Source organism: Theropithecus gelada, chromosome 7b (genome assembly GCF_003255815.1).
Source record: "Theropithecus gelada isolate Dixy chromosome 7b, Tgel_1.0, whole genome shotgun sequence".
Classification (NCBI taxonomy): domain Eukaryota; kingdom Metazoa; phylum Chordata; class Mammalia; order Primates; family Cercopithecidae; genus Theropithecus; species Theropithecus gelada.
Genome location: NC_037675.1, coordinates 68,703,365 through 68,731,315, shown reverse-complemented (window position 1 = coordinate 68,731,315; position 27,951 = coordinate 68,703,365). Strand labels below are relative to the sequence as shown.

General features: G+C 39.9%; 2 protein-coding genes across 5 annotated transcripts in view; one reads left to right on the top strand and one right to left on the bottom strand.

The window, feature by feature from the left end:
- Window positions 1-49: 49 nt before the first annotated feature.
- On the top strand, window positions 50-21,001 carry ATP6V1D (ATPase H+ transporting V1 subunit D). 2 transcript variants are annotated; one of them, XM_025392453.1, is made up of 10 exons: window positions 50-249; window positions 452-653; window positions 7,264-7,381; window positions 9,642-9,721; window positions 11,218-11,285; window positions 12,834-12,878; window positions 14,426-14,529; window positions 16,852-16,918; window positions 18,078-18,156; window positions 20,117-20,803. In XM_025392453.1, the coding sequence occupies exons 2-10, from the start codon at window positions 613-615 to the stop codon at window positions 20,256-20,258; spliced, it is 744 nt and encodes a 247-aa protein (XP_025248238.1). In that variant the 5' UTR covers window positions 50-249; window positions 452-612; the 3' UTR covers window positions 20,259-20,803. The 2 variants fall into 2 exon arrangements, with proteins under 2 accessions (XP_025248238.1, XP_025248237.1); XM_025392452.1 differs by lacking the exon at window positions 50-249 and having other exon boundaries at window positions 310-653; window positions 20,117-21,001.
- Window positions 21,002-23,039: 2,038 nt separating this feature from the next.
- MPP5 (membrane palmitoylated protein 5) overlaps window positions 23,040-27,951 on the bottom strand; it is a 94,282-nt gene continuing 89,370 nt past the window's right edge. For 2 of the 3 annotated variants that reach the window (XM_025392447.1, XM_025392448.1), the window contains one exon: window positions 23,044-26,064. In XM_025392447.1, the coding sequence (XP_025248232.1) occupies window positions 25,888-26,064 (177 nt within the window). In that variant the 3' untranslated portion in view covers window positions 23,044-25,887. Of the gene's footprint in view, window positions 26,065-27,951 lie in introns of all 3 variants that reach the window. The other variant, XM_025392446.1, reaches the window with a different exon arrangement.

The following is a 27,951-nucleotide window of genomic DNA, read 5'->3' as shown; positions in this document are numbered from 1 at the left end:
TATTGCGCAAGCGTTGAACGAATAGAGACCCCTCTTCATCATTAACCATAGAGTCTGGGTCCTCCGAGAACAAGGACGAATGTAGATCACGGAAGGACCCGAAAAGTACGGTTTCTCGCTATCTTAGCTTTAGCTAAGTAACATTCAAGGCGCGAGAAAGACATAGGACTGATTCCTTGCCCCTGAAGAATGTATCCTCGTTCACAGTTTCAGCTAACCATGAGATGGCGCTGTGACCAGAGACGACAGGTGGAGAGAAACAAGGCGTGCACGCTTCGCTCCTAGTCTTTGGCCTGGCACGTGCCGCGTATTGCGCAGCCTCAGGGAAGCTGGATGGGGAGGGGTTGGGAGGCGAACCGGAATTGAGGGACGGTTCCGCGGTGCGCGCGCCTAGACATCCGGGCAACGCCTCTGTTCTGTCCTCCCCCTTCCTCCTCTTGACAACCGGAAGCGGAAGTGAAAATGGGTGTCCCTGCTGCTTCTTAGCAACGAGAGGGGTCAAGTGACACAACCAGCTGACTCCTGTAGAGGAAGTCACTGTGGAGGCCAGTTCTGGAGCTGTTGTAGCCTCGGTTGCCGGCCGGGGACCCGAGCCGAACAGTTATCGTCAGAATGTCGGGCAAAGACCGAATTGAAATCTTTCCCTCGCGAATGTAAGTAAAGGAATGGGATGAGCCGCTTTCACAGGGTTAGGAACCCAGAGCGCGATCCCTTCAGACCCTGGGCCACAGTGAGGGTCCTTGTTTCTTGAGCTTTTCCCAGGCTCTTCGTGACGGCCTCTTCGCACATTCCTCCTGAGTGAATCAGGCTGGATGAAGCGATCCCAGCCGGTAGGAAAAGGCGCCCGGCCGGCGGGCTTTTGTGGAGGCCCGCTGTCTTTATTCATTAATGGATTCATCCATTCCACATACCCTTACTGAGCCGGGCACTGGATTTATATAACTGAACCGTCGCCACCTCTGCCCTCACAGAGCTCACAGTTTATGTTGCCAGACATTCGTCTGGAAAGGCCAAGGAGGTTTTAATAAATGCTCTGAGAAGGGACGTTTACTGAGGATATAGAAGAGCTCCCTAAGCCAAAGTGGGGATGGAATCGAATCGCCTTAGCATAGTCCTCGGATTCGATCTTGGATCCCCCTTACTCATTTTCCAAGATCCCACCAAATGTCACCGGCTGTGAGAGGATATCCCTGTGTTTCTGAGGCACAGCTTTTGCTCTCTCACCGCTGCACCTTGTTAAGACCTGTGTTAATACCAGTCATCACATTGTAAAGTAGATATTTGTTTATGTGTCTTTCTCTCCCACTAGACTGTGGGCTCTCTCCAGGATGAAATAATGTCTTAACAATCCATAGAAGGTCCACAAAAAAATATTTCTTGAAAGAACTCATGCTTGGGAATACGCTCAGTTGTGGGCTACCTTTCTTTTGGGGCCTGAATTCTTTGTCAGGAAAGTGGCATATCACTGTAGGTTTTTGGCTACTTTGTAAAGAAAATTTTGACGTTTTCTCAAATGTGCCCAACAACTCGCTCCCTTTCTCCTCCTCATCCTGTTTATTTTTATTTATTTAGTTTGTTGTTTGTTTTAATAAGAGACAGGGTCTCGCTCTGTCTCCCAGGCTGAAGTGCAGTGGTGTGATCATAGCTCACTGCAGCCTCAAACTCCTGGGCTCAAGCGATCCTCCCGCCTCAGCCTCCCTGGCGGCTGGGATTATAGGTGGGAGCCACCGCGCCTGGCTTTCCCTTTTTCTTTACAGTGAGGAAGCAGAAAATCAGTTTTAACCCTGACATTTAGATCCTTTTATTGTGGTCCTATCTCTGTGGGGGTGTTTTGTTGTTTTTCCTCTTTCTGTCCTTTCTCTGAGAGAATCTGAGGACGCTTAAAATAAAAGTCACATTCAAACCTGAAGCCCAGATTTGTCTCTGCCAGGGTGACTACATAGCTCTTAATGAAATGAAGTTTTTAAATTTTTTACCTTCACCTATTGACTTTCTAATAGCTGTTTGCACTAAGTAGGCAGCAAGCTAGTTGTGGGGAAATAAAGATGGGGACTATCCCGGGTTAGTGGCAACTGCAGAACTCCTAGCACGTGATGACTCAGTCAAAACTTAGGCACTGAGAGACACCGACGCTAGTTTATCTTCTAGCAGCGTAAAACCTGCCCCAAGGGTGACCCCAGCCCCCCCCCATTAAAATGCCTGCCTGAAAAAGCTCAAAACTAGGAGGAGAATTTACTGTTTGTTCTAGTCAACACCTAATTGACAGACCCCTGTCCTTCCTTTTTTAGAGCATTTACGAAAAACAGGCTTACAATTGTAAATATGTTATCTCTTCCAACTCTGGTGTCCCTTCAAGTATCTTAGAGAGCCATTTCTTTGAAATGTAATCATCAGGAGGGATAGGGCCTTTGTCTCCCAGTCTGTGTGGGAGGATATAACAAAAACTTACTAATTGCCAGGTAGCATTGCGTTTACACTGACCAACCCTTTAAGTTTCTCTTCTCTGACTCTACTTGTGGCTGGCTTCCTGCCACTCCCTTACTTTCTTTTTTAAATGGCCAGTCACTCTGCACAAACCAGAATTGAGCTCAGCTCTTTCCCCTGCTATCAGTGGTTTACTGAATAAAATCTGTTTTCATTGCTTTAACGAATGTCTGGCTGTGTTTATCTTTGACAGCAGTCAGAATAACTTTTTGTTTTTACTTTGGAACTTTTACTTTGAGACTAAGAGGCAAAAATAGACGTCTTTGGGCTTAGGTAAGAAAAATAATAGGCTCATGAAGGTGAAAACTACTATTTGAAAGCTCTCAGCTTGCTGATTGAGAGGAAAATCAGGTGCAGGAAATAATCTCTAAATATTTTCCCCATGGCTGGCAGCAGGCTTTTTGTCATGTAGTCAGATGTCTTTGATTCAGCTGGAAGAAAAGTCATCACCCTAGCTAAAGGTCAAACTGTTTGAGTAGGACTGAGCAGCTCTGAAACAAAGGAGCAAGTTTTAAAAGCCATAGGCTAGAAAACATTGGCAGCTTGTTTCACAGACAGTTCCATTCAACAACAGTATTATTATGTGATGTTACTTTCACCCACTTTGGTACCACAGAAAGCAAAACAATTTTAGAGTGGAAGTAGAAGACGCATGAAAAATTTGGAGTCAACAGAAGTCCATTAAATCCAGGTTCTGCTACATATTAGCTGTCAGTGTGCAAGCTGCCCTTAGAGTTTCAGGAATTAAAATTGCCCATTTCACAGAGATACCATTCCCTAGGAGGAAATTAAAATTAACATGGTAAATTCAATTTTATCAACTAGTTTACCTTTTACTATAAACTGCTATATGCAGTACTACAATTTGACTTAAATTTGATCCAGCTCTTTGAGCCCGAGTTCTAGTATTTACTGTCAACAATACAGTATGTTAAATGCACACATTGGGCTGGATAGCTCCTGCTCAGGCTGGAAACTAAACCAGCTTCACTTGATAAGATCTCTTATGAGGCCAGTCAGTGCAGAGTGAGCCAGTGATAATTGTTGTCTTTAAGGGGAGGCACACGGTTGGGGTACAGTGAACCTAGGTTGGAGCCTTAGTTTGAGCATTGGGAAAGTCAGTGGAATCAAAAGTCTGGTTCAGGTTCCTGCCCTGCCTTTTCTTCACTAAGTAACTTTGAGAAAGTTGTTTTACTTTTCTAAGCCTCATTTTTCTAATCTTTAAGTTAATGTCTAAAGTCCCTTTCAGCTATAGAATTGTCTTAGTGATCTTAGCCCTATGGTAAAAGATTCCAGTATAATCTAAGAATTTGGCCAAATGGGGTGTGTGTGTGTGTGTGTGTGTGTGTGTGTGTTGTTGTTGTTGTTGTTTTGAGACAGGATTTCACTCTGTCACCCAGGCTGGAGTGCAGTGACCTGATCTTGGCTCGCTGCAACCTCTGCCTGCCGGGTTCAAGTGATTTTTGTGCCTCAGACTCCCAAGTAGCCGGGACCACAGGGATGCGGCACCATACCCGGCTAATTTTTGTATTTGTTTGGTAGAGATGGGGTTTCACTATGTTGGCCAGGCTGGTCTCAAACTCCTGACCTCAAGTTATCCACCTGCCTCGGCCTCCCAAAGTGTTGGTATTATAGGTGTGAGCCACTGCACCTGGTTTATTAGTACATGCGATTTTAAAACACCAGTCGTATGAAAATATATCCCCTTAAATCACTTTGTCTAGGTTAGGTTATACTGTGTCTAGGTTATACAATCTGTTGTTGAATTTTATTACCCAAACACTTGTTTTTTTGAGACCGAGTCTTGCTCTGTTGTCCAGGCTACAGTGCAGTGGCATGATCAGAGCTCACTGCAGCCTCGACCTCCTGGGCTCAATCAGTCCTCTCACCTCAGTCTTCTTTGTATCTGGGACTACAGGTGTGCCCTACCATGCCCAGGTAATTTTGGTATTTTTTTTTTGTAGAGACAGGTTTCACCATGTTGCCCAGGCTGGCCTTGAACTCCTGGACTCAAGCAATCTACCCACCTCAGCCTCCCAAAGTGCTGATTACAGGCATAAGCCACTGTACCACTTACCTTATTTAGAGCATTCTTCCTAAGGTCCTCCAGGTACTTTTCATTAGCTCTTTTTCCTGCCTGAAATATTCTTTCCCCAGAACTTATAACTGGCTCCTTTGGCTATTCTAGTCTCTTAAGAGAGGCTGTTCCTGATCACCCAATCTAAAGTGAACACCATGTTTGCTTCTCTCACAATTCCTTATTTTAATTTTATTGTAGCATGTGCTACTGCATGGCATGACATTTTTTTTCTTTTCTTTCTTTTTTTTTTTTTTTTTTTTTGAGACTAGGTCTTACTCTACAGCCTCAAACTGGGCTCTACTTTTTTTCATTATTAAATTTTATCTGGCATATGGCAGCAAGAACAGAAATGTCAGTTTCTGCTTGACTTTGGTATTGGGGCTTCTGATGGGGAAAAAAATTGAAACAAGGAAGTGAGGAGACTTCAGTGTAAATTTAGCTTGTCACTTCTCAGGAATCTTATATATGTCATTTATTACCTAGAGTCTTTTACAAATTAATAAAATGATTGGTGTTAGGATCTTGATGATATCAAAACATGTTAATACCACACTTTTAATAGAAAATGTGGTAAATTATTGTGGTATAAAAAATGCAGGCCAGGTGCAGTGGCTCATACCTGTAATCCCAGCACTTTGGGAGGCCAAGGTGGGCGGATCACCTGAGGTCAGGAGTTCGATACCAGCCTGACCAACTTGGAGAAACCCCGTCTCTACTAAAAACACAAAATTAGCCGGGCATGGTGGCACATGCCTGTAATCCCAGCTACTCGGGATGCTGAGGCAGGAGAATCGCTTGAACCCGGGAGGCGGAGGTTTTGTGAGCCGAGATCCCGCCATTGCACCCTCCAGCCTGGGCAACAAGAGCGAAACTCCGCCTGAAAAAAAAAATAATAATAATAAAATAAAAATAAAATAAAATGCAAAATGTACAAAAGAATATAGTAGTAAAAAGTAAATCCATATTTTTCATCCAGTCCCATTTATCAAAGGTAACTCTTGCCAGTTTTTCTGAATCTTTTCTAGAACTATTCTCTGCATCTATATAAGCACATTTTTTCCTTACTTTGCATAAGACTGTAATATAGACAGCACATGCCTATATACCTTCGTCTTTTTTAATGACTGTATATCATTCCATGGTAGGTGAACTATGATGTATTTAGCATTTAGCTTGTTGTTTCTCCCTTTTGCTATTACCATAATGCTGGAGTACCCATCTTTTAAACCTTGCACATGTTTTTGTACACATGTGGGGATAAATTTGTAGGATAAATTCCTCAAAGTGGAATTGTTGGTCTTGAAAATAATTGCGTTTAAAATTTTGATATATATTAGTGGATAGATTTTTAAATCCTTAATATACCTCCAATGGAAACTAAAATGTAGATATTATTTTAACTTACAAATCAGATAAGTATTTAAAATATGTTGGCATCATAAAATAAGGCTCCTGATAATGTTTATTATGATTTAATAAATATTCCAGATATTGATTCTAAAATTCTTTCTGTTGTAAATTAATAAACTTTTCATTTATGGAACACTGATGGTAGAAATCTACATTATTGAAAAACCAGTTGTCTTAGTCCATTTTCTGCTGCTATAACAATACTTGAGACAGGGTAATTTATAAAGAAAAAAAAATTTATTTGGTTCATGGTTCTGGAGGCTGAGAAGGGTGAGGGCCTTCTTGCTGTGTCATCCCATGGCAGAAGGCAAGAGGGTGAGAGAGAGATCAAGAAAGGGTCACACATGCCTTTTTATTTCCTTCCAAAGGGACAGGGTCAGGTGCAGTGGTTCATGCCCGTAATCCCAGCACTTTGGGAAGCTGAGGCTGGAGGATTGCATGAGACCAGGAGTTAGAGGCTGCAGCGAGCTATGATCATACCACTGCAATCCAGCCTGGGTGACAGAGCAAGACCCTGTCTCAAAAAATAAGGAGTCGGACCGGGCGTGGTGGCTCATGCCTGTAATCCCAGTACTTTGGGAGGCTGAGGTGGGAAGATCACTTAAAGTCAGGAATTCGAGATCAGCCTGGTCAATATGGTGAAACCCTGTCTCTACTAAAAAATACAAAAAAATTAGCTGGACTTGGTGGCACACGCCTGTAGTTCCAGCTACTTGGGAGGCTGGGGCAGGAGAATCGCTTGAACCTGGGAGGTGGAGGTTGCAGTGAGTCAAGATCGCACCATTGCGTCCAGCCTGGGCTTCACAGTGAGACTCAGTCTCAAAAAAAAAAACAAAAAACAAAAAACAAAAATGGAGTCTTGCTACTATCTTTACCCATGCTGGACTTGGACTCCTGGGCTCAAGGGATCCTCCCACTTACACCTGTAGCTGGGATTACAGGTGTGCCCAGCTGCACTCACATTTATAACCAACCCACTCCTGCAATATGGAATCCAGTCTTACCATAATGACATTAATCCACTCATGGAGGTCAGATCCCATGTGACCCAGTCATCTCTTAACAGTCCCACCTCTCAACATTGTTGCATTGGAGATTGTTTCCAACACATGAAGATTGGGGACATATTCAAGCCATAGCATCAGTTAAACCTGTCAGCTACAAATTCTCTATATATTCTCACTCTCATCACGTCAAAGGATAAAGGATAATTTTAACACTGGTGGGGAGGTTTTTTGTCTTTTAAACAATGAAAATAGATGTCTTTAACTTTGTTTATGTTTATATAGGGCACAGACTATCATGAAGGCTCGTTTAAAGGGAGCACAGACAGGTCGAAACCTCCTGAAGAAAAAATCTGATGCCTTAACTCTTCGATTTCGACAGATCCTAAAGAAGATAATAGAGGTAGAATGAACTTAGAATAGTATTCATTTTGGGAAAATCCAGCATGGCCCTTAGCATTTTTTTTTGGTTATTTTAATTAAATTTTTTCTTTCAAAAGTAAAAATATCATTATAAGTTTAACAAGTGTCAAATATCAAATAGTTCATTTAATAAAATCCAAACTCTTCAGTGTTGCATGTAAAGCTCCACTTGATCTGATTGGCCCCCTGCCTGCCTCTCTTACCTCATTTAGAGCGTTCTTCCTAAGGTCTTCCAGGTACTTTTCATTAGCTCTTTTTCCTGCCTGAAATACTGTTTCCCCAGAACTTATAACTGGATCCTTTGGCTGTTCTAGTCTCTTAAGAGAAGCTATTCCTGTTCACCCAATCTAAAGTGAATACCATGTTTGCTTCTCTCACAATTCCTTATTTTAATTTTATTGTAGCATGTACTACTGCATGGCATGACATTTTCTTTCTTTTCTTTTCTTTTTTTTTTTTTTTTTTGAGACTAGGTCTTACTCTACAGCCTCAAACTGGGCTCCAGTGATCTTCCCACCTCAGCCTCTCAAGTAGCTGGAACTACAGGTGTATGCTACCATTCTCAGCTCATTTTTTTTTTTTTTTTAGTAGAGACAAGGTCTCACTATGTTGCCAAGGCTGGTCTTTTTGACTCCTGGGCTCCAACAGTCTTTCCGTCTTGGCCTCCCAAAGTGCTGAGTTTACAGTTTTTGTGTTTTATTTTTAAACCCGTATGTACTTAACAAAAGTATTTTCTATGAGTGCTGTTTTTATTTTTATTTTTTTAGTTTTTGTGGAGATGGGGTCTTGCTTTATTGCCCAGGGTGATCTCAAACACCTGGGCTCAAGTGATCCTTCCACCTCAGTCTTCCAAAGCACTGGGATTATAGGCGTTAGCCACTGTGCCTGGCCCTGTACTACTTTTGATTATTTGTGAAGTTGAGGAACTTTTCATGCTTACTGGCAATTTGATTTTCTTGGTAAATGTCTTTATTTTTTTTTTCTTTGGTAGAGGTTCTATGTCTATTCTGCCTAATGTGTAAAATGTTAAAAGTATTTTCTCCATGCCATTTCTTATCTTTTAACTTAAAAAAAAAAAAAAAAAAGTTAATACTAGGTGTGGTGACTCATGCCTGTAATCCCAACACTTTGGGAGGCCGAGGTGGGAGGATGGTTTGAGCCCAGGAATTTGAGACCAGCCTAGGCAACATAGTGAGACCTTATCTCTACAAAAAGAAGAAGAAGAAGAAGAAGAAGAAAATCAGCGGAGTATGGTGGCATGCACCTGTAGTCCCAGCTACTTGGGAGCCTGAGGCAGGAGGATTGCCTGAGCCTAGGAGTTTGAAGCTGCAGTGAGCTATGATTACACCACTGTACTCTAGCCCAGGCAACAAAGTGAGACCTTGTCTCAAAAAATAAAAAGAAAAATTAAAAAAAGTTAAATTTTTTTTTCCTTTGGTCAAATCTGTTAGTCTTTTTCTTTATATAGCTTCTGAGTTACACATAAGGCTTAGAAAAGACCTAAAATGATTAGGAAAAATGTTATACCACATTTTCCTTGGTTACTCTACAGTTTTTTTCTTTAAATCTTTATCTTAATTATGTCTGAATTTTGGGGGCAATATGATGTGAGGTAGGTAGCTTTATCATTTTGTAAGTGTGTAGACAGTTGAGTGGTTTCTTTACTAAATTTCCATATTGACCTGGGGTTGTTTCTGAACCCTCTAGTCTATTTCATTGACTTAACTGTCCCATACCAGATGTATTAATATTTCCTTATTGTAGCTGTACCTTTTTAATACCTGGGAAGCCAACTCCCTACCCAGCTGACCCATTTTTTCTTCTATTTCTGAAACATTATTGAATATTCTCAAACATTAGATATTCCAGATGTACTTTAAAATTAATACAGCATTAGGATTTTGACTGCAACTGCAGTGAATTTAAGAGATTAGTTTGAGTAGATCAGCTTGTACCCATTCAGTAATAAATTAGGTCCTTCAGTAAAGATTCAGTTTTCTGTTTTTCAGTGCATTTATTCTGTTTTAATTTTATAAAACTCATAGTTTTGTAATATTGTTAGTGATCGTAACCAAAACTGTTAAAAATTGGAAATTTCTATTTGTTTTATCATTATCAAACAAATATTTACATGCACAGCCAGCATAAAATACTGATGGTTATTAAAGGAACATAATTATGATGGGATTTTTCCTTGTAAAAGGCTTGATTGAATCTGCTCTTGATTTATGCTTTTCCAGACTAAAATGTTGATGGGCGAAGTGATGAGAGAAGCTGCCTTTTCACTAGCCGAAGCCAAGTTCACAGCAGGTGACTTCAGGTAAGGAGACTAAACGGGGTGTTTTGAAACAAAACAAAGTGATGTCAGGCTCATCATTTCATTTAAAAAACATTTTTTAATTTAGAAATAACCATCAAGGACAAATGATATAGTAATAATAAGGAAGAATTCTTTTAACCCCATCACCTTAACTGCACTGTCATCCTCCACATGCATTCTTACATAGTTGCAGGCGCAGGATATTTAATATTTTAGCGTCCATTTTCATTTAACGTTGTATCATAAACATTTTTCCTTATTTTCAACATGGCTGTATGATCTTTCTCAAGATGTATTTTTTTTTTCTCCTAATGCTGGATATTTGGGTTAATTCTCATGGTTTTGGAATATTAGGGAAAGTGTAGTGAACATCTTTACACATATGTATTTTTGTTTCTACTGAATTATTAGGATAAATTTTTGAGAATTGGATTATTTAAAAGGCATGAACTTCATGGCTTTGGTGACATCAGTAAATCCTTTACAAAGCATACAAAATGGCTTGCAAATGTGTTATGCCAATTTATATATGTTATGTAATTTTCCAAATAACACTGTGAGATAGGTAAGGCAAGCACTGTTATTCTCAGTTTTAATTAAATGCCTTCCTGAGGTCACTTGGCTAATTAGGGGCAGAGGCAGAAGTTGTTTTCAAGAAGTTTCTGATTTTAGTCTTTTCCTAATGACATGATGCCTATTATCTAGGAGCTTTCACTGCTCTTGGGCCTTAATAAGGCCCTTTGAAGTGGTAGGCTTTAATTTTTGCCAGTGCTGGCAAGATCACAGCTTGCATTGAATTTTCTAGCAGAGGGTGGAGATCAATAGTGTATAAGTGGTATGTGAGTGTTTTAGGGTGGTTATGGGAAAGACACTTTCTATAATATTTATTTTCGTTTTGTTTTGAGACTGGGTTATGAGATTGGCTAATTTTTGTATTTTTGGGTTTCGCCACATTGCCCAGGCTGGTTTTGAACCCCTGGTCTCAAACAATCCTCCTGCCTCGGCCTCCCAAAGTGCCGGGATTACAGGCGTGAGCTATCGCACCCTGCCAGGAAGGCACTTTCTGGTAACATTTGAGAAGTCACACAAAGCCAGATGCAAGATGTTTCCAGGGTAAAGGAACTGAACGCCAGTTTAATCAATTCAACGGGAAACCTAGGAAGAAGTTTTCTCCATCTTACACTAGTAGAAGAACTCTTACGGTTACATCCATGTGGCACACCTCTGACTGAAAACATAAGCAATCCACGAACTTTAAAATCATTCTTTGTTGTTTTCTTACTGCTAATGTTTTGAATATTGTTCATTCTCTGCTTTCAGAGGCCCTCCTCTGGCAGTAATGATGTTTCTCCCTTTTTGGAAAGAGGACAGTTATCAAAACATACTTAATTGTGACATCTCACTCTTGGTCTCATTTAATGTAAAACTATCCAATGAGTCCCTAGAGGTTTATTTCTAAAGAGTCTGCTAAATAAAGGCTTTCTCTTTTTCTGCAGCACTACAGTTATCCAAAATGTAAATAAAGCCCAAGTGAAGATTCGAGCGAAGAAAGATAATGTAGCAGGTAACGTTTCAACCTTTTAGAAACTCTTTGGGGAGAAAAGAGGTGACATTTTAAAATTAACCTGTTTATACAGCAAGATCTTAATGTCCTAGTTTCTTCCTTCTACTTAGAACAAGTTGATTGGCTTTACATGTTAAAATCATTAACAACCAGGTTTCTAATTACTGAAAATAATTTGACTTTTGTATAGAAGTGAACACTTAAGAAGGCAGGGTCCAGCCAGGCACGGTGGCTCATGTCTGTAATCCCAGCACTTTGGGAGGCCGAGGCAGGCGGATCATAAGGTCAAGGAGTTTGAGACCAGCCTGGCCAACATGGTGAAACCCTGTCTCTACTAATACAAAAATTAGCTGGGCGTGGTGGCATGCACCTGTAGTCCCAGCTACTTGGGAGGCTGAGGCAGGAGAATCGCTTGAACCCAGGAAGCAGAGGTTGCAGTGAGCTGAGATCACACCACTGCACTCCATCCTGGGCGACAGAGTGAGACTTCATCTAAAAATAAAAAATGAAAAATAAGGCAGGTTCCGCTGGATGTGGTGGCTCACACCTGTAATCCCAGCACTTTGGGAGGCTGAGATGGGTGGATCACCTGAGGTCAGGAGTTTGAGACCAGCCTGGCCAAGGTGAAACCCCATCTTTACCAAAAAATACAAAAATTAGGTCAGGCATAGTGGCTCACACCTGTAATCCCAGCACTTTGGGAAGCCAAGGTGGGCGGATCACCTGAGGTCGGGAGTTCAAGACCAGCCTGACTAATATGGAGAAATTCCATCTCTACTAAAAATACAAAATTAGCTGGATGTGGTAGCACATGCCTGTAATCCCAGCTACTCGAGAGGCTGGGGCAGGCGAATCACTTGGACCCAGGAGGCAGAGGTTGTGGTGAGCTGAGATTGCGCCCTTGCACTCCAGCCCAGGCAACAAGAGCAAAACTCCTCTTAAAAAAAAAAATTAGCTGGGCGTGGTATGTGCCTGTTGTCCCAACTACTTAGGAGGCTGAGGTGGGAGAATCACTTGACCCCAGGAGGCGATGGTTGCAGTGAGCTGAAGACCACACCACCGCACTGCAGCCTGGGCGACAGAGTGAGACTCTGTCTCAAAAAGAAAAAAAAAAGAAGGCAAGTTCCTAAATTCATTAATTGAAACGAATTACAATTCCAGACTTAAGCTCTTGATTTTTGAGTTCGCTGAAAAAGAAACACAGAAAACAGTGATTAAGAAACAGAACTTAGGCCAGGCGCGGTGGCTCATGCCTGTAATCCCAGCATTTTGGGAGGTTGATCACCTGAGGTCGGGAGTTCAAGACCCATCTTACCAACAGACGGAGAAACCTCGTCTCTACTAAAAATACAAGATTAGCCGGGTGTGGTGGTATATGCCTGTAATCCCACCTACTCAGGAGGCTGAGGCAGAAGAATTGCTTGAACCTGGGAGGCAGAGGTTGCGGTGAGGTGAGCTCATGCCATTGCACTCTAGCCTTGGCAAAAACAACAACAACAAAAAGAACTTAAAGGTTTGTGAATCCATATATGCTTCTATGTTTAACAGGTGTTACTTTGCCAGTATTTGAACATTACCATGAAGGAACTGACAGTAAGTGTGAAACTTTTTATATTACTTTGTGTCTCTGGGATTTCCTGTTTCCTCTTTAAATGAACTAAGTTCTGGAAAATGGTGCTAGATGTCGAGAGGTTCCTGAGTTAGAAATCCTTTTATCTGATATAGTGAGGACAATAGTTGATCAATTAATCAAAAGGTCTTAAGGCCAGGCACAATGGCTCATGCCTGTAATCCTGGCACTTTGGGAGGCTAAGGCAGGCAAATACCTGTCTCTACAAAAAATACAAAAAATCAGCCGGGTGTGGTAGCATGTGTCTGTAGTTTCAGCTACTTTGGGGGCTGAGGAGGGAGGACTGCTTGAACTGGGGAGGTAGTTGCAGTGAGTTCTGATCATGCGACTGCACTCCAGCCTGGGCAACAGAGCAAAACCTTGTCTCAAAAAAAAAAAAAAGGTCTTATGCTAGGAAGTCATAAAACACTGTACATATCTTAAAATATTTCAGTATTTTATCAGAAATATATCAATGTAGAATCATTTGCTATTTAAAAAATATAAGGCCTTTTGAGTATGAATTCACTGATTAGACTTCTGTGTTGTCTTTCTGCGTATCCTACACCCACAATGCACTGCTTATAATTCCCATTTTGGGTCTCTTTAAAGTCAAATAAGATCTTAGACACTAGGCACTAGGATGCAACCTGAATGCGGATTCTTTCTAGATTTTTATAGCCCACTCCCACTTTTTAAATAACTGTCTTATTCATTCCATTCCTAATTTGACAGCATATTTTCTTTCTAAAGTAAAGTATTAACTTTTTTGATAGAAACAATATTCTTGGCTAGGCGCAATGGCTCACACCTGTAATCCCAGCACTTTGGGAGGCTGAGGCAGGCGGATTGCCTTAGCCCAGGAGTTTGAGACCAGCCTGGGCAACATGGTGAAACCCCGTCTCTATTCAAAAAGTTACAAAAATTAGCTGGACCTGGTGGCATGCGCCTGTGGTCCCAGCTACTCGGGAGGCTGAGGTGGAGGGGTTGCTTGAGCCTGAGAAGTGGAGCTTACAGTGAGCTGAGATTGCGCCACTGCACTCCAGCCTGGGTGGCAGAGTGAGACCCCATCTCAATAAATACATAAACAAACAAACAATATTCTTTCTTTTGGCACTCATATTTCCTTGTTTCATGTAATATTTAATTAAATCATATAGAATATTAAGTACATTTCATATGAAGAAGCAGAGCATTCTAGAGAGTCACCTGTTCACAGAGTGTCATTGTACTCTGGGCATCAGGCAATATGATTTTCAAAGGGAATAATGGGCATCAAGCTAGTGAAGTGAAGGTTGGTTAAAAGCTTCTAGTTATATTTAGAATAGTATTCTTGTGGAAAACTGTATTTAGTAGCATGCTCCTATAGTGTTTGGGAAGTGAGACAGGTACTTCATGTTTACATTCAATGAAGATTAGTGAATTTGTCTTTCCATATTTGTTATTATTCTGAATTATCTCCTTTTGGGAAATTTTATAGGGCAGATTATTTACTCTCTAATTACAAATGTTGTCTGACTGGTTCTTTCAGGTTATGAACTGACTGGTTTAGCCAGAGGTGGGGAACAGTTGGCTAAATTAAAGAGGAATTATGCCAAAGCAGTGGAACTACTGGTGGAACTAGCTTCGCTGCAGGTAAGTAGCAAAAGACCTAGAGAACTGTTGTAGTTTGATTTCTAACAGTCAAGTGGAGGAGAGTCTGGTCTTGAGTCAGCATATACGGTGCTTTGTACTTTCAACTGTTCCCATGATCCTATGTAAAACAAACATAATATTTTGATTTCTGAAGTGATGGCTTTTGTACCATTGTCCCTACTTTTAAAAATTTATTTATTATTTTTTCGAGATGGAGTTTTAATCTTGTTGCCCAGACTGGAGTGCAATGGCGCGACCTCGGCTCACTGCAAACCTCTGCCTCCTGGGTTCAAGCGATTCTCCTGCCTCAGCCTTCCAAATAGCTGGGATTACAGGCATGGGCCACCATGCCTGGCTAACTTTTGTATTTTTAGTAGAGACGGGGTTTCGCCATGTTGGTCAGGGTGGTCTCGAACTCCTGACCTCAGGCGATCCACCCGCCTTGGCCTCCCAAAGTGCTGGGATTATAGGCATGAGCCACTGTGCCTGGCCCCTACTTTTTTTAATTTAAAAAATTATTTATTTTTCGAGATGGGGGTCTCACTCTGTCACCCAGGCTGGAGTGCAGTGGCATAATCTCAGCTCACTGTAGCCTCAACCTCCTGGGCTTAAGTGATCCGCCCACCTCAGCCTCCTGAGTAGCTGGGACTATAGGCATGCTGCATCACACCCAGCTAATTTTTGTATTTTTTGTAGAGATGGGGTTTCACCATGTCATCCAGGCTGGTCTCAAACTCCTGGGCTCAAGTAATCAGCCCGCCTCGTCCTCCCAAAGTCCTGGGATTATAGGTATGAGCCACCATACCCGGCCCCTACTTGTTATTATTAACAAAATGTATGTGCTATGGTACACTCTTACTTTTTTTGTTTTTGTTTTTTTTCTTTGAGACAAAGTCTTGCTCTGTTGCCCAAGCTGGAGTGCGGTGTTACGATCTTGGCTAACTGCAGCCTGGATCTCCTGGGCTCGAGCAGTCCTCCCGCCTGAGCCTCCCAAGTAGCTGGGACTACAAGTTTGTGCCACCTCGTCTGGATAGTTTTTTTGAATTTTTTAGTTGAAATGTGGTCTTGCTGTGTTGCCCAGGCTGGTCTCAAACTCCTGGCCTCAAGAAATCCTGCCATCTCAGCCTCCCAAAGTGCTGGAATTACAAGTGTGAGCCACCTCACCCAGCCCAGTTTCACTCTTTGCTAAGTGAGAACAGCAAGTTGATACTAGATTTAAATGTAAATGTAAATAAACATTTTGTGCATGGAAGGCCATTTTTTCCCCTATGTGGCCAGTTAGTATATGTCTAGGTTATTAGTGCTTGATTCTTTCTTGTCATTTTTATGTTGTTATTTAGGTGAGATGGTAGTAAACAAATTATAATAGTGTCAACTCAAGTAAAGCCTGTTGAAGCAGAAATGATTTGATAAAGGTTTATTGAAAGCCAGATGTGAAGACTGACCCGGAAAGACACCAACAAAGTTGCGTGTGTTCTAGAGTCTGCTACAAGTTGGAAGGCTTTTATGGGAAAGTTTAGGAGAAGGGAGGACGACTCATACCTGAGTTGTCCTTTTCATTGGAGAGTACAATACAGAGGTCACAATCATTGGCTACAGATTGCAAATACAAGCTAAAATGTTCTACATGCAAGTAAATCATGAAGTAAAACTTCATGATTCAGAAACAAATCAGTGTCATTTTCAGTGTCAGTAGGTTGCATATTAATCAGTATGTCAACAGTCTGAGAAACAAGATTTCCTTACTCAGGGACAGGATATAAACCATGAATCATGAGATCTTTCAACCTGCCCAGGCAGGTTAATTTGAAAACCTACCAAATGTGACATGTAGGTTATCAAGAGCATGGAAATAGCATTAGCCCTTTGGAAATCTCACAAGAATTTTGTTTTTGTTTTGTTGTGAAGAGACAGGGTCTTACTCTGTCACCCAAGCTGGAGTACAGTGGCAGTCATAGCTCACTGCAGCCTCAAACGATCCTCCCACTGCAGACTACCAAGTAGCTGGGACTACAGGTGCATGCTACTACACCCAGCTAATTTTTAAAATTTATTTCTTGTAGAGGCAAGGTCTCATTGCGTTGCCCAGGTTGGTCTTGAACTCCCAGCTTCATGTGATTCTCCCACCTCAGCCTCCCGAAGTGTTGAGGTCATAGGTGTGAGCCAAGCGCCCAGCCTAAGAATTTTGTTTTTTAAGCATGCTGAAAAGAAGTTGTCTTGGTTCTCAAGTGTTTTCTATAAGTGCAATCTTAGTGGAGTCAAGTGATCAGGGAATGATTGAGAAGACTTTGTGCTTACATTATTAATTTGTTCTTACTTTAGACTTCTTTTGTTACTTTGGATGAAGCTATTAAGATAACCAACAGGCGTGTAAATGCCATTGAACATGGTGAGTATAGGTATTCTGAGGTGCTTTGTCACTTGTGCATACCCCCCACTTGTCGTGAAACTGCTAGAATTCAGGCACTGTACTGAAGACTGAAAGGTGAGTAAGATGCTGCCCCTGCCTGCAGTGCAAAGAGAGAAGTGTGTCCATAGTACAAAAAAGTGTTATGAAGTGTTCTGATAGAAGTACCTGTATGCTCTGCGGGAGTTACACACATAGGAAAGTGGTGACTTAAAAATTATGGAATGTTTTCTTCATTTCCAGTTATTCATGCCGTTATTTAAGGGTAGGAGTATTTCTCAAGATCCTTAGTGTTTTCTTTAGTTCTAATGGTTGAGTGATGTAACTTTTTGAGTACATTAAATATTTAACTTTACATCACTATAAACCATTCTCCTTGATTTCTAAAAAATTTTCCTATTTGATGCACTTATTTTCCATCTCTTTTATTTCACTGTTTAAAAAATATGACTGCTTAGTGTTGACAGTGCTTTTTGCTCAATAAACTTAGTTTTTATTAAAGAAACACTCAATTTTAAGTAAGAAAGCAAAATTTGAAGTAAAGAAATTCCTTTGCTTGGGGCTGTATTAATGTTAGTGAGAAAGTTATCTCATTTTTAAAAAAACTTTTTTGACTGCTTGCTAGTGCCAGACTTCGTACATGAAAGTGGAAGCAAAAAAAAAAAAAAAGGATAATTTATACTTCTCACCCTCAGAGTTCACATTCTAGAAGCAGAATAGGTAAACTCTATGCAAAGTCAAACCTAATGACATAAACTCAAAATCGAGCATTCTCTCTCCTCAATTTTTTAACAGTTGATTGCTACTATATTTAAAATAACATCTGTGCTTCAATGTTACATATTCATAGAATTCAGCACATTCAGTGTTATATTTGTTATGGTCCCATAGGTTATCTGTGCATAGAAAAGATACTAGAAGGGTATACACCAACACGTTTACAGTAGTTACTCTTTTGGATATTCGGATTATACTCCATTTTGTGTTTTTTTCTTTGTGTTTTTATTTTCCAAGTTCTGTGCATTAAATGCATATTAATTTTACAATTAGGAAAAAATAACTGGTTATACAAATGAGCACTGATAATTTGAAAAAAGGGGTTTGAAGTTCTCACACATATTATTATTTTTTTTAACTCTAGTCATCATTCCCCGGATTGAACGTACTCTTGCTTATATCATCACAGAGCTGGATGAGAGAGAGCGAGAAGAGTTCTATAGGTTTGTTGAAATTGGCAGTTATTGATCATTTTTTGTTTTCCATATTCCAAAGGCTCTATTTGCTGAATGACTTGTTGGTTTATGTTCTTTAGAATTAGCACAGCTTGTGTTTTATTTTGATAAATAAGAAGCATGAAATATTACCAAAAGTTGTGGAAGCAAATCTGTCAAATTTTACATGTTCCTATAACATGGCATTTCCAAAAACTTAGGCCTTTCAGAGAAACTATTTAGACTTAATTTTTAAAAATATATACGTTTTAAGATAGTCAAATGCAGTAGTGAAAAGTGGGGAAAGAGTAGAACAAGGAGTTTGATCTGTAACTGATTGTGAATAATAGAGATAACTCACTACCTTCGGACCAGCCAAGACTCAATTATTCTTTTTCTAATTATTTTTTTTTTGTATGTGTGAGACAGAGTCTGGCTCTGTCACCCAGGCTGGAGTGCAATGGTGATCTTGGCTCATGTGCCACCATGCCTGGATAATTTTTTTGTACTTTTAGTAGAGATGGGGTTTCACCATGTTGGCCAGGCTGGTCTCAAAACTCCTGGCCTCAAGTAGTCCACCCACCTTGGCCTCCCAAAGTGCTAGGATTACAGGCATGAGCCACTATGCCTGGCTCTTGATTATTCTTTTTTTTTTTTTTTTTGAGACGGAGTGGCCCAGGCTGGAGTGCAGTGGCTGGATCTCAGCTCACTGCAAGCTCCGCCTCCCGGGTTCACGCCATTCTCCTGCCTCAGCCTCCCGAGTAGCTGGGACTACAGGTGCCTGCCACCTCGCCTGGCTAGTTTTTTGTATTTTTTAGTAGAGACGGGGTTTCACTGTGTTAGCCAGGATGGTCTCGATCTCCTGACCTCGTGATCCACCCGTTTCGGCCTCCCAAAGTGCTGGGATTACAGGCTTGAGCCACCGCGCCCAGCCCCTGATTATTCTTTAAAATGAAGTGATGATTTAGATTGGGTGTCTCCTACATAAAAACTGAGAGAAGAAACTAGAATTCAGCTGTTATTCAACAAATATGTATTTCATGTTGAATATGTTAAGGAGAAGGTATAAGGCACCTGGAGGCATTACCAAATAGTATATAAATCACGCCATTAGAGAATTAGCATAGCACTTGGGGAGAAATTATGCATGTCCATGAATTGATTATGAACATTTAGAGTCAACAGCGATAAATACTAAACTGGTGGTATACAGGGGTCTGTATACTCAGTTCAGAGAAATGGGAGGTAGGTGAAGGCAAGAGTATTTAGGAAAGACATGGGAGGTCTTAGATCTGGAGTTACCATCTAATTATGGTTTATAATCTTAATTATCAAAGGTTAGTTTCTGTCCTTCCATGATACTCAGGGTTGTGTTGAGCCAAAATTAAAAAAAAATGCCTGAATGCTCAAAATCTGTTCCATTAGAGAATGGATTTCAAAATTTAACCTACTAAAGGCTTCTAGGCCAGGCTCGGTGGCTCATGCATGTAATCCCAGCACTTTGGGAGGCCAAGGCGGGTGGATCACAAGGTCAGGAGTTCAAGACCAGCCTGGCCAACATGGTGAAACCCCGTCTCTACTAAAAATTAAAAAAAAATTATCCAGACGTGGCGACATGCACCTGTAATCCCAGCTACTTGGGAGGCTGAGGCAAGGAATTGCTTGAATCCAGAGGTGGAGGTTGCAGTGAGCCAAGATTGTGCCACTACACTCCACCCTGGGCGACAGAGTGAGATTCCGTCTCAAAAAAAAAAAAGGCTTCTATCTCAGGTTAAACCAGTTATTAGCTTAAAATTAGTATTTTTTAAAAAGGGTTATAAATAAATTACTGAAAATGAAATTAGTAAAAGTACCAAGTTTTTTTTTTCTAGGTATAGGTGTTTATTATCCTTGTGACAAAACTAAAAGAAATCAAATCTACTTAATATTGAAAGTGTTTAAAAAATGCACCCCCACCTGTATTTTACAGGTTAAAGAAAATACAGGAGAAGAAAAAGATTCTAAAGGAAAAATCTGAGAAGGATTTGGAACAAAGGAGAGCAGCTGGAGAGGTGTTGGAGCCTGCTAATCTTCTAGCTGAAGAGAAGGATGAGGATCTTCTGTTTGAATAATCTTTCCTGTTCTGGTTCTTTTAGAAACCCTAACACTGGCTTCATCTTAATTCATAGTGTGTAGGTTTGATTTGTCTGGCTATTTATTTTTTGGCCTAAGAATTTCACTGGTTGTAAAATTTACCTGGATGTCTGTTTATGGGATTACTTTTGCAGAATCATAATTTAGCAACCATTTATCATGGATGAAAGAGATCTGTAAAACCTGCCCAGGAACTTAAAGAATTTACTCTGAAGTGTTATCCTACTCCATTTACATCTGTGTTACACGTGCTGTGCTTACCAAGCATATTAGGAAATACCTCTTAGGAAGCATTAGTGGTCTCAGGCCAATTACTGTGGAGCAGCTTTCATTCCTACCCTCTTGCAAACCTTGGCGCTGTTGTCTGAAATTGCTGCAGCCATTCTTGTGTTACCATGGTACTTCTCAAACTTTGTGAAAACCTGCACTTTTCCTTGCATGACAGGTCCCTGTCTTGTCTGTCATGGGAGCAGTTCTGCCAATTTAAATGTGACTGTGGTATAAACAGTAAAATGATTTAAAAATAAGTCATTCAATTTTTATTTACTGTTAAGTCATGTTCTCATGCTCAGATCAGTAGTGTCAGCCAGAGCTTTCTCTGCAGACATGTAGGAAGTGAGTGGCCATTTTTCCCCCTCCATGTATTAGAGTTTTACAAAAAGGCTTACTTTGAGACAACTGTTGCATTTTGGGGTACTAATAAATGATTGCTGGTGAGTTATGAGGGCATTATAATACCTCCTTATTTGCTAATCTAAGAAAAAGAACTAGTTCCCATTTTAGAGTAAGAAATAAGGTAACTTTTTACTATTTATAAGTGATAAAAATTTGTTTTCATTTATGAAGATGAACCATTTGGCCACATCAGGTGTCTGAGGTTTTTAGTAGTTTGATTTGGCATGAGCCATCCATGATTACTCAGTCTTTCTTGCAACCAGTTCCAGGCATTTTTGACATGATTGGCCATGTTTAGTTCTGAAATTGTGACACTATCTTTATTAATATTGTATTTTAATCAAGTGACATCACAGTCTAGGTAGTTTTTCTTTTCTTTTTTTTGAAACAGTCTCATTCTGTAGCCCAGGCTGGAGTGCAGTGGCAGTGACACTGGTTCACTGCAACGTCCACCTCCTCAGTTCAAGAGATTCTTCTGCCTTACTCCCCAAGTAGTTGGGATTATAGTTGTGCGCCACCATGCCCAGCTAATTTTTGCATTTTTAGTAGAGATGGGGTTTCACCATGTTGGCCAGGCTGGTCTCGAACTCCTGACCTCAAGTGATCTGCCTGCCTCGGCCTCCCAAAGTGCTGAGATTACAGGCATAAACCACTGTGCCTAAGTGGTTTATGTTTTACATAAAGTTTCTACTAGGCAGTTTTAAAGTATTAAATGATTTTGCAAGCATTTAACATCTATAAAATAGCAGGTCTTAGTTATGTGCCAGGCACTGTTATTAAGTATTTTGTTTATATTACTTCATTACAGTAACCATAAGAGGCACATATTAACCCCCTATTTTACAGAGGAAAAACTGGAGACACAGGAAACTTGAGTAATTAGTCTTAAGTTAAAAAGCTAGAAAGTAGAAAATCCAGAATTTAAGTCTAAGCAGTCTACTTTCAGAGTTTTTACACCTTAACTTTTCCTTTCTGTTTCATCTATATTTCAAACTTTGGGTATTTAAAGACATTGGGACTGTTCTGGAGAAGCTGATATTTAGGAAATCTGGTTGGGGCTCACAGAATAAAATCTTAGGTACAGTGTAAATTCAGTAATGACTGGAAAACCAACAACTCAGTTCACAAGTACTTTAAAAATAGGTAACTGTTTGTTTGTTTAACATTTCGTCTTCCCAACATCCTGCTGAACTGTAAATTCTACCATCTCCATTTTGCAGATGAGGAAATTGAGGCTTTGACAAGTCAAAGAGCACAGCTGGAATGCAAGTCAAGTATGATTTGATTTAATTTGATCTTTACATTTTAAGCATTATGTACTGCCTTTCTAGGAGGCAAAAATTAGTTTGAAGTAGGGATCCAGATTAGTGGTTTTCCACATTTAGGTAAATTCAATATTCACCTTAAAGCAACAAGCCAAAGGACCCTAGAATTCTCCTGTGGCTTCTTAAAGCCCTGGAATGTACTGGCCTTAGTTAAAATGCCTACAAAAGTGCAGATGATTTTAGTTTAGCATTTGTTAAAAAGAAATGGAGAAAACAACGGACACATAATTTGTTGTGTGGCGTCAGTTATCTGAAACGGGAAGAATATAGATCAGGAATAGGAATGGAAAGCTGAACTGCAGTGGCAGGTGTATATACGTAAGAAACTTTGTTGGTGTATGATTTATGACCTTTGGGAGATGTATAGCAGAAAAAAAGGAGAAATGAAGAGAAACAAAGTATGTTATATATTTGCCAACAATTCACATGCTGCCTCAGTGTCCTCAAATCCCAGGCTGCACATAAGGTCCATTTGCCTGAATATTACATAACTCCTTCTCCAGAAAACTTCCAAGTTCACAGCCTTGCGTTGTCCATCTTTAATACACTTAGTTGTTGGTTTTAATAATTAAGGAAACAGGACCTACCTATATCTGTGCCAACAGGGGGCACTACCCCACTGTAAAGAACAAATCAAAAGGTATTTTGTGTTGTACCTGAAGGATCCAATGGTCTTGATTTTGGCAAAAACTTGAAGGGTGGTCTTTACATGTGTGGAAACCTTGAGTGGCAGAGCAAATACCAATAGAAATTGCTCAGTGGCTTTTAAAATTTGAAATATAATTTTACTTTTTATTTTTACAATACAGTGTACAGTATGACATCTCAAAATAACAGAGTGCAGATACAGGATAAGAGTACAAAGGGGGATTAACAACAGATGTCAGAAGGTTACCTTTATTAAGGCTAAATCCCTGCTTTATATTTTCCACACATTCACAAAATTACATTCAAATCATTCCTTATCAATACTTATTTCTTAGGCCATGAGAAAAGGAAAATAATCCAGACATTTGATTTTCATAGAAAGCAAATCTGGATTAGTCTAAATAATATTCTCCATCCATTTGTTCTGACAATGAAAATTTGAGAAATAAAGATATGCACCAACCTTAACACTTCCTTATTTGGATTTTCCAAGTACACTGCATTAGTTATTGATATCATTTCTATATTAAATGGGTAAGACCTCCCCCCCCCCCAACAATGGGGTCTCCAGTCAGAACCACAGAGGGACAGGAAATAGAATTGGCCAGAGTGGCTGTACAACTAGGTGTACAGCAAGGCTTTTTTCCATATTCTTTTGTGGAGGTCAGCAACAACTCACTTTTCACTTTAAGGACTGTGTTGAATATCAGCACATCCTCATCACTGGGATTTAGAAAAGTTTGGGACATTTCTATCATTGCTGATGAGGAAGGGGAGAATGATAGGACTTCACTGACCTTGAAATGTTTATCACCTCAGACTTCCTAAAAGTACGGCATGGCATGGCCTCTGCCTTGGTACAAGATCTACTTGTTAAAGCCATGTTCCTGAATCTTGACAGCACATGGCCCTAGTGCAGGCCTAATGTCTACAGTGGGCACAAGAGCCACTCACTGACACTACCTACAACCTCACTCTAACTTAACATGAACTGCCAATAGTTTAGCTCTTAGAGTTGAAAACAGTTGTCAGTTACAATAAGCAGATCACAAAACTCCATTGTCAACCATAGACTGCCCTTCATTCCTGAGAAGTAAACTGGAAAACTGAAAAGATTAAGTGTTAGGTATATTCCTTAGCTTTTAATGCCAAAAATCGGTGTGACCTGTGAATTTTCCTGGCTCTAAATTGGAGTATTTCAGAGCTGAAGAGACAGTATGTATGGCATTCCTTCCCTCAACCGAAAAATGTTATTTTCTTCCTAAGGAACATTATCTTGAAAATATTTCCACATAAAACACTCTCCAGCCAACTTAATAGGCCATGCAAATTTGAACAGAAAAAGGCAACATATAAACTGTCTACATTTGTTCAAATAAAATTACGTAGAAGAGGAAAAAAATCAAATATATACATGACACAAATTACTCTTTAAACACAATTGCTTAATGTTAAATGATGTCAGTATTATTCCAGTGTTTAGCTCTGGGAATAGGAAATGCTGTAGCTAAAGTCACCATAAAAATAAAATCAAGGCATTCACATTTGAGGTTGTTTGTCACACATCACACTATCCTAAAGGCTTGAAAAGACTGCAAATTAAGTTTCCATGCCAATTATACATGTTGAATTTTAAAGCTACAGCTATAGAGACAGTACAAAAATCCTATTAGCTTAAATGTTTTTTATGATTTACCAAGCTGTTGCATTCTGGTCATAAGAGGCAGACCTTGTTAGGTTAAAAACCTATTTCTATATACGTAATACCTTTTTCTCTCTAATATTCTTTTCCTAAAATATTCAAATGACTTTCAGGTCTTCCTTTCCTTTTGATCTTAAAGTCAATTGTCATAGTATTTCCCAAGGACATATATAATTTTATTCAGATGCTAAACAAGTGTTTTCAATGACCATTTGTTGATCTATTAAATATTAATATACAGTACAGCAGCTATATTCATCAACAGAATTCCAGTTTATTACCTATATATATGTAGCACAGTCATAGAATACTGTGCTCATACATAAAAATGTGAAAACTGTCAAATGTGCTGTCCTCCCATGTATATAAAACACTATTAGCATCATGAGGAAGAAACTTTTTAACAGTCAATACAGATTATAATGAATACCTGCCATTCATAAAAATGTAACATACATCCTACTATACTATGCAGATGAGCTAGGTTAGTAAATCAGTTGAGACGACTTAAGAAAAAAAATTCAGAAAATCATAATTTAAAAAAGATCAGCAAATTTTGTGTACCTTTAAGTAGATTATTAGAGTGTGTTGAGTGTAGAATCTGATCCACAAAATTTGAGCAAAAAAAACTGGTGCTTCTAATGGAATGTTTTTTGTTTTTTTAAGAATTAAAAGACATACAAATGAATTCAAGCCTAACAAAGCAGCTCCAACCCAAAGTGGCACCATTTTGTTTTTTATTTTTCCTTTTTAGGAAAGTATCTCTGATGACTAAATTAGTCTCCTAAGCAAATACTGCCTTGCCCAGTGCATAGAAGCACAATCCCTCTGCTCAATATTCCCAATGAAGTCATTTAAGTGTAAATGATTTAACACTTAAGTGTAATCACATCAATATTTGTGTGAGACATGGACACTTGTGTATACAAGTTTTTCACAGATACGACTAAGCAGAAAGGGTTTAGGTGAAAACAAAAGGTTTTAACAGGACAAAATGGAATGCTCTGTTGAAAGCTTCCATTTAGAATCCCAAAATGAGGCAAAAACCGCTAAAGCCATGTATAGAGAATAAAGGATGCTGTGCACAAACTGCCTAAGGGAACTGTCCTCTCACTAATTCAAGAGATCTAAGAACAGATCTACAGCTTATACTGCTGCCTTCCACCCTATCCTCAAACTTGCTGCAGTGTCGGGCAATCTTCCGACTGGCAGTTTTTGCCAGATCAAGTCCAACGTGCCATAGAATGGATGTTTCTTTCACCTCAGCCAAGTGGACGGTACCCACTGAGGTTCAGTATCAAGTTTGTTAATTAACCTAAGCAATTCCTGATAGGCTTTATCAAGATCTGAATTCACAATTGCCGTATCAAAGTAGTGGCCATTGTTCTGCTCCATCTCTCTTGTCTTCTCAATGATTTCTCTCAATTCTTCAGGCTGCAAAGAGAAGATAAAAACTGTGAGATAATTCCTTTTCTAACCAAACAATATAGGATGAGTCAGAGATGGCCTTCCTTCTGTCTCTCCCAACCTCAGGAGCTCCTTTCCAACCCTGTCATGGCCACACTGGTTTCCTTTGCTTTGGCATCTTCAGGACTCACATTATGAACCATTTGGGACTCAGTATATCCTGTTTTATACCACTATTTAGGTTTTCACATATATTGTCTTATCTCACCAACAAGACTACAAGCTTCAAGAACACAGACTGTTACTTTGAATTCCCTACAAACATTTGTTTTCAAACATTCTAGAACACTATAACGTCTTCCTAATAGTAACATCTTCTGTAACATGAAGTGAACCTTTCTTGTTGGAGCAAGGACCTAAAATGCCATCTACTTTTGGCTCTAGTAACGAGCCCTTGCCCTTTACTGTCTGCTGCAGACAGTTAAAAGTATCCTACCAAAGTTTGGGAAACTATATAGAGCAGCCTACTTTAAAATACTGACTGAAGGAAAGGGCCATTCTGCAAAGATAAGCAGGCAGCAACGCTATGTGCAAAACTTATCCCAAACCCTCTAATTATCAGGCACATATGTTCCAGAAAGTGAAACTCACCCCAAATCACCCCCGCCAATGAAGACAACTAATTTAAACTCAAGACAAAATGTCTCAGATATAAAAGTCACACATCAGTACTATATTGGACCCACAGTACAAAAAAATTCATATCATTCAACTGTTTGAACTTCCGTAACAGTAAGAAAACATATTAAAAATATGACAACTCTGGCTAGTCCTGAGGCAGTTTCTTGCATGGCTCTCTAATTCTCATTCTGGAATGTTGTACATCTGAATATGGCACACAGAATCCTTTGTTCCCAGCAGGGAATCTACTTCGCCACTGTAACTGAACACACTGACATTTTTGCTAAAACTCATGTCTACCAAAAGCTCGAGATTATTGAACATTCTAGGACTCCACAGAGAACTGAAACTTTGTGGTACTGGAGTTGAAATGAAAATGCTAAAGCCCCCAATCCACCTAGTTTTTATCAAATTTAAGGCATTATTTCATTTTATGCCAAAATACCTTATATCACTTATTTAGTACTTTATGTCTGAAGTCCTCTTTCAAATTACAATCCACGACTAAGATGAAACAAAATGTTTTAGCCCAAAATTTTTAGCTGAACTAGGCAAAACTGACAATAAGTTCATATTACCAGATAGCCACTCTCAAGCCTGTATACTAGCAGAACAGATTCAGAGATTCAGAACACAATTAGATAACTGGTTGGTTACATTTTGCACCCAGTGAGTGTTGCCCAGGCTGGAGTGCAGTGGCACGAACTCGGCCTCTTGAGTAGCCAGTACCACAGGCAGGCACCACCACGCCCGGCCAATTTTTTTTTGTAGTTTTAGTAGAGACAGGATTTTACTATGTTGCCCAGGCTGGTCTTGAACTCCTGGCCTCAAGTGATCCGTCCACCTTGGCCTCTCAAAATGCTGGGATTACAGGCGTAAGCCACTGCACCTGGCCTTCTATATCAATTTAGTAAACTAAAAACAGTTTAGCAGTTTTTTATAAAGTTAAAACATATATTTATCTTTTCTTCTTTTTTGAGAAAGGGTCTTACTCTGTTGTCCAGGCTGGAGTGCAGTGGCGCAATCCCAGCTCACTGCAACCTCCACCTCCTGGGTTCAAGTGATTCTCCGGCCTCAGCCTCCCAAGTAGCTGGGATTACAGGTGCACGCCACCACACCCGGCTAATTTTTGTGCTTTTAGTAGAGATGGGGTTTCACTATGTTAGCCAGGCTGGTCTCAAACTCCTGACCTCAAGTGATCTGCCTGCCTCAGCCTCCCAAAGTGCTGGGATA

Bases quoted from the DNA above. Each gene is read 5' to 3' on its own strand.
- ATP6V1D (XM_025392452.1), top strand. From the start codon at position 613: ATGTCGGGCAAAGACCGAATTGAAATCTTTCCCTCGCGAAT. The intron at 14,530-16,851 runs GTAAGTAGCAAA...TTCTTACTTTAG, and splicing joins TGGAACTAGCTTCGCTGCAG to ACTTCTTTTGTTACTTTGGA. The intron at 16,919-18,077 runs GTGAGTATAGGT...TTTTAACTCTAG, and splicing joins TGTAAATGCCATTGAACATG to TCATCATTCCCCGGATTGAA.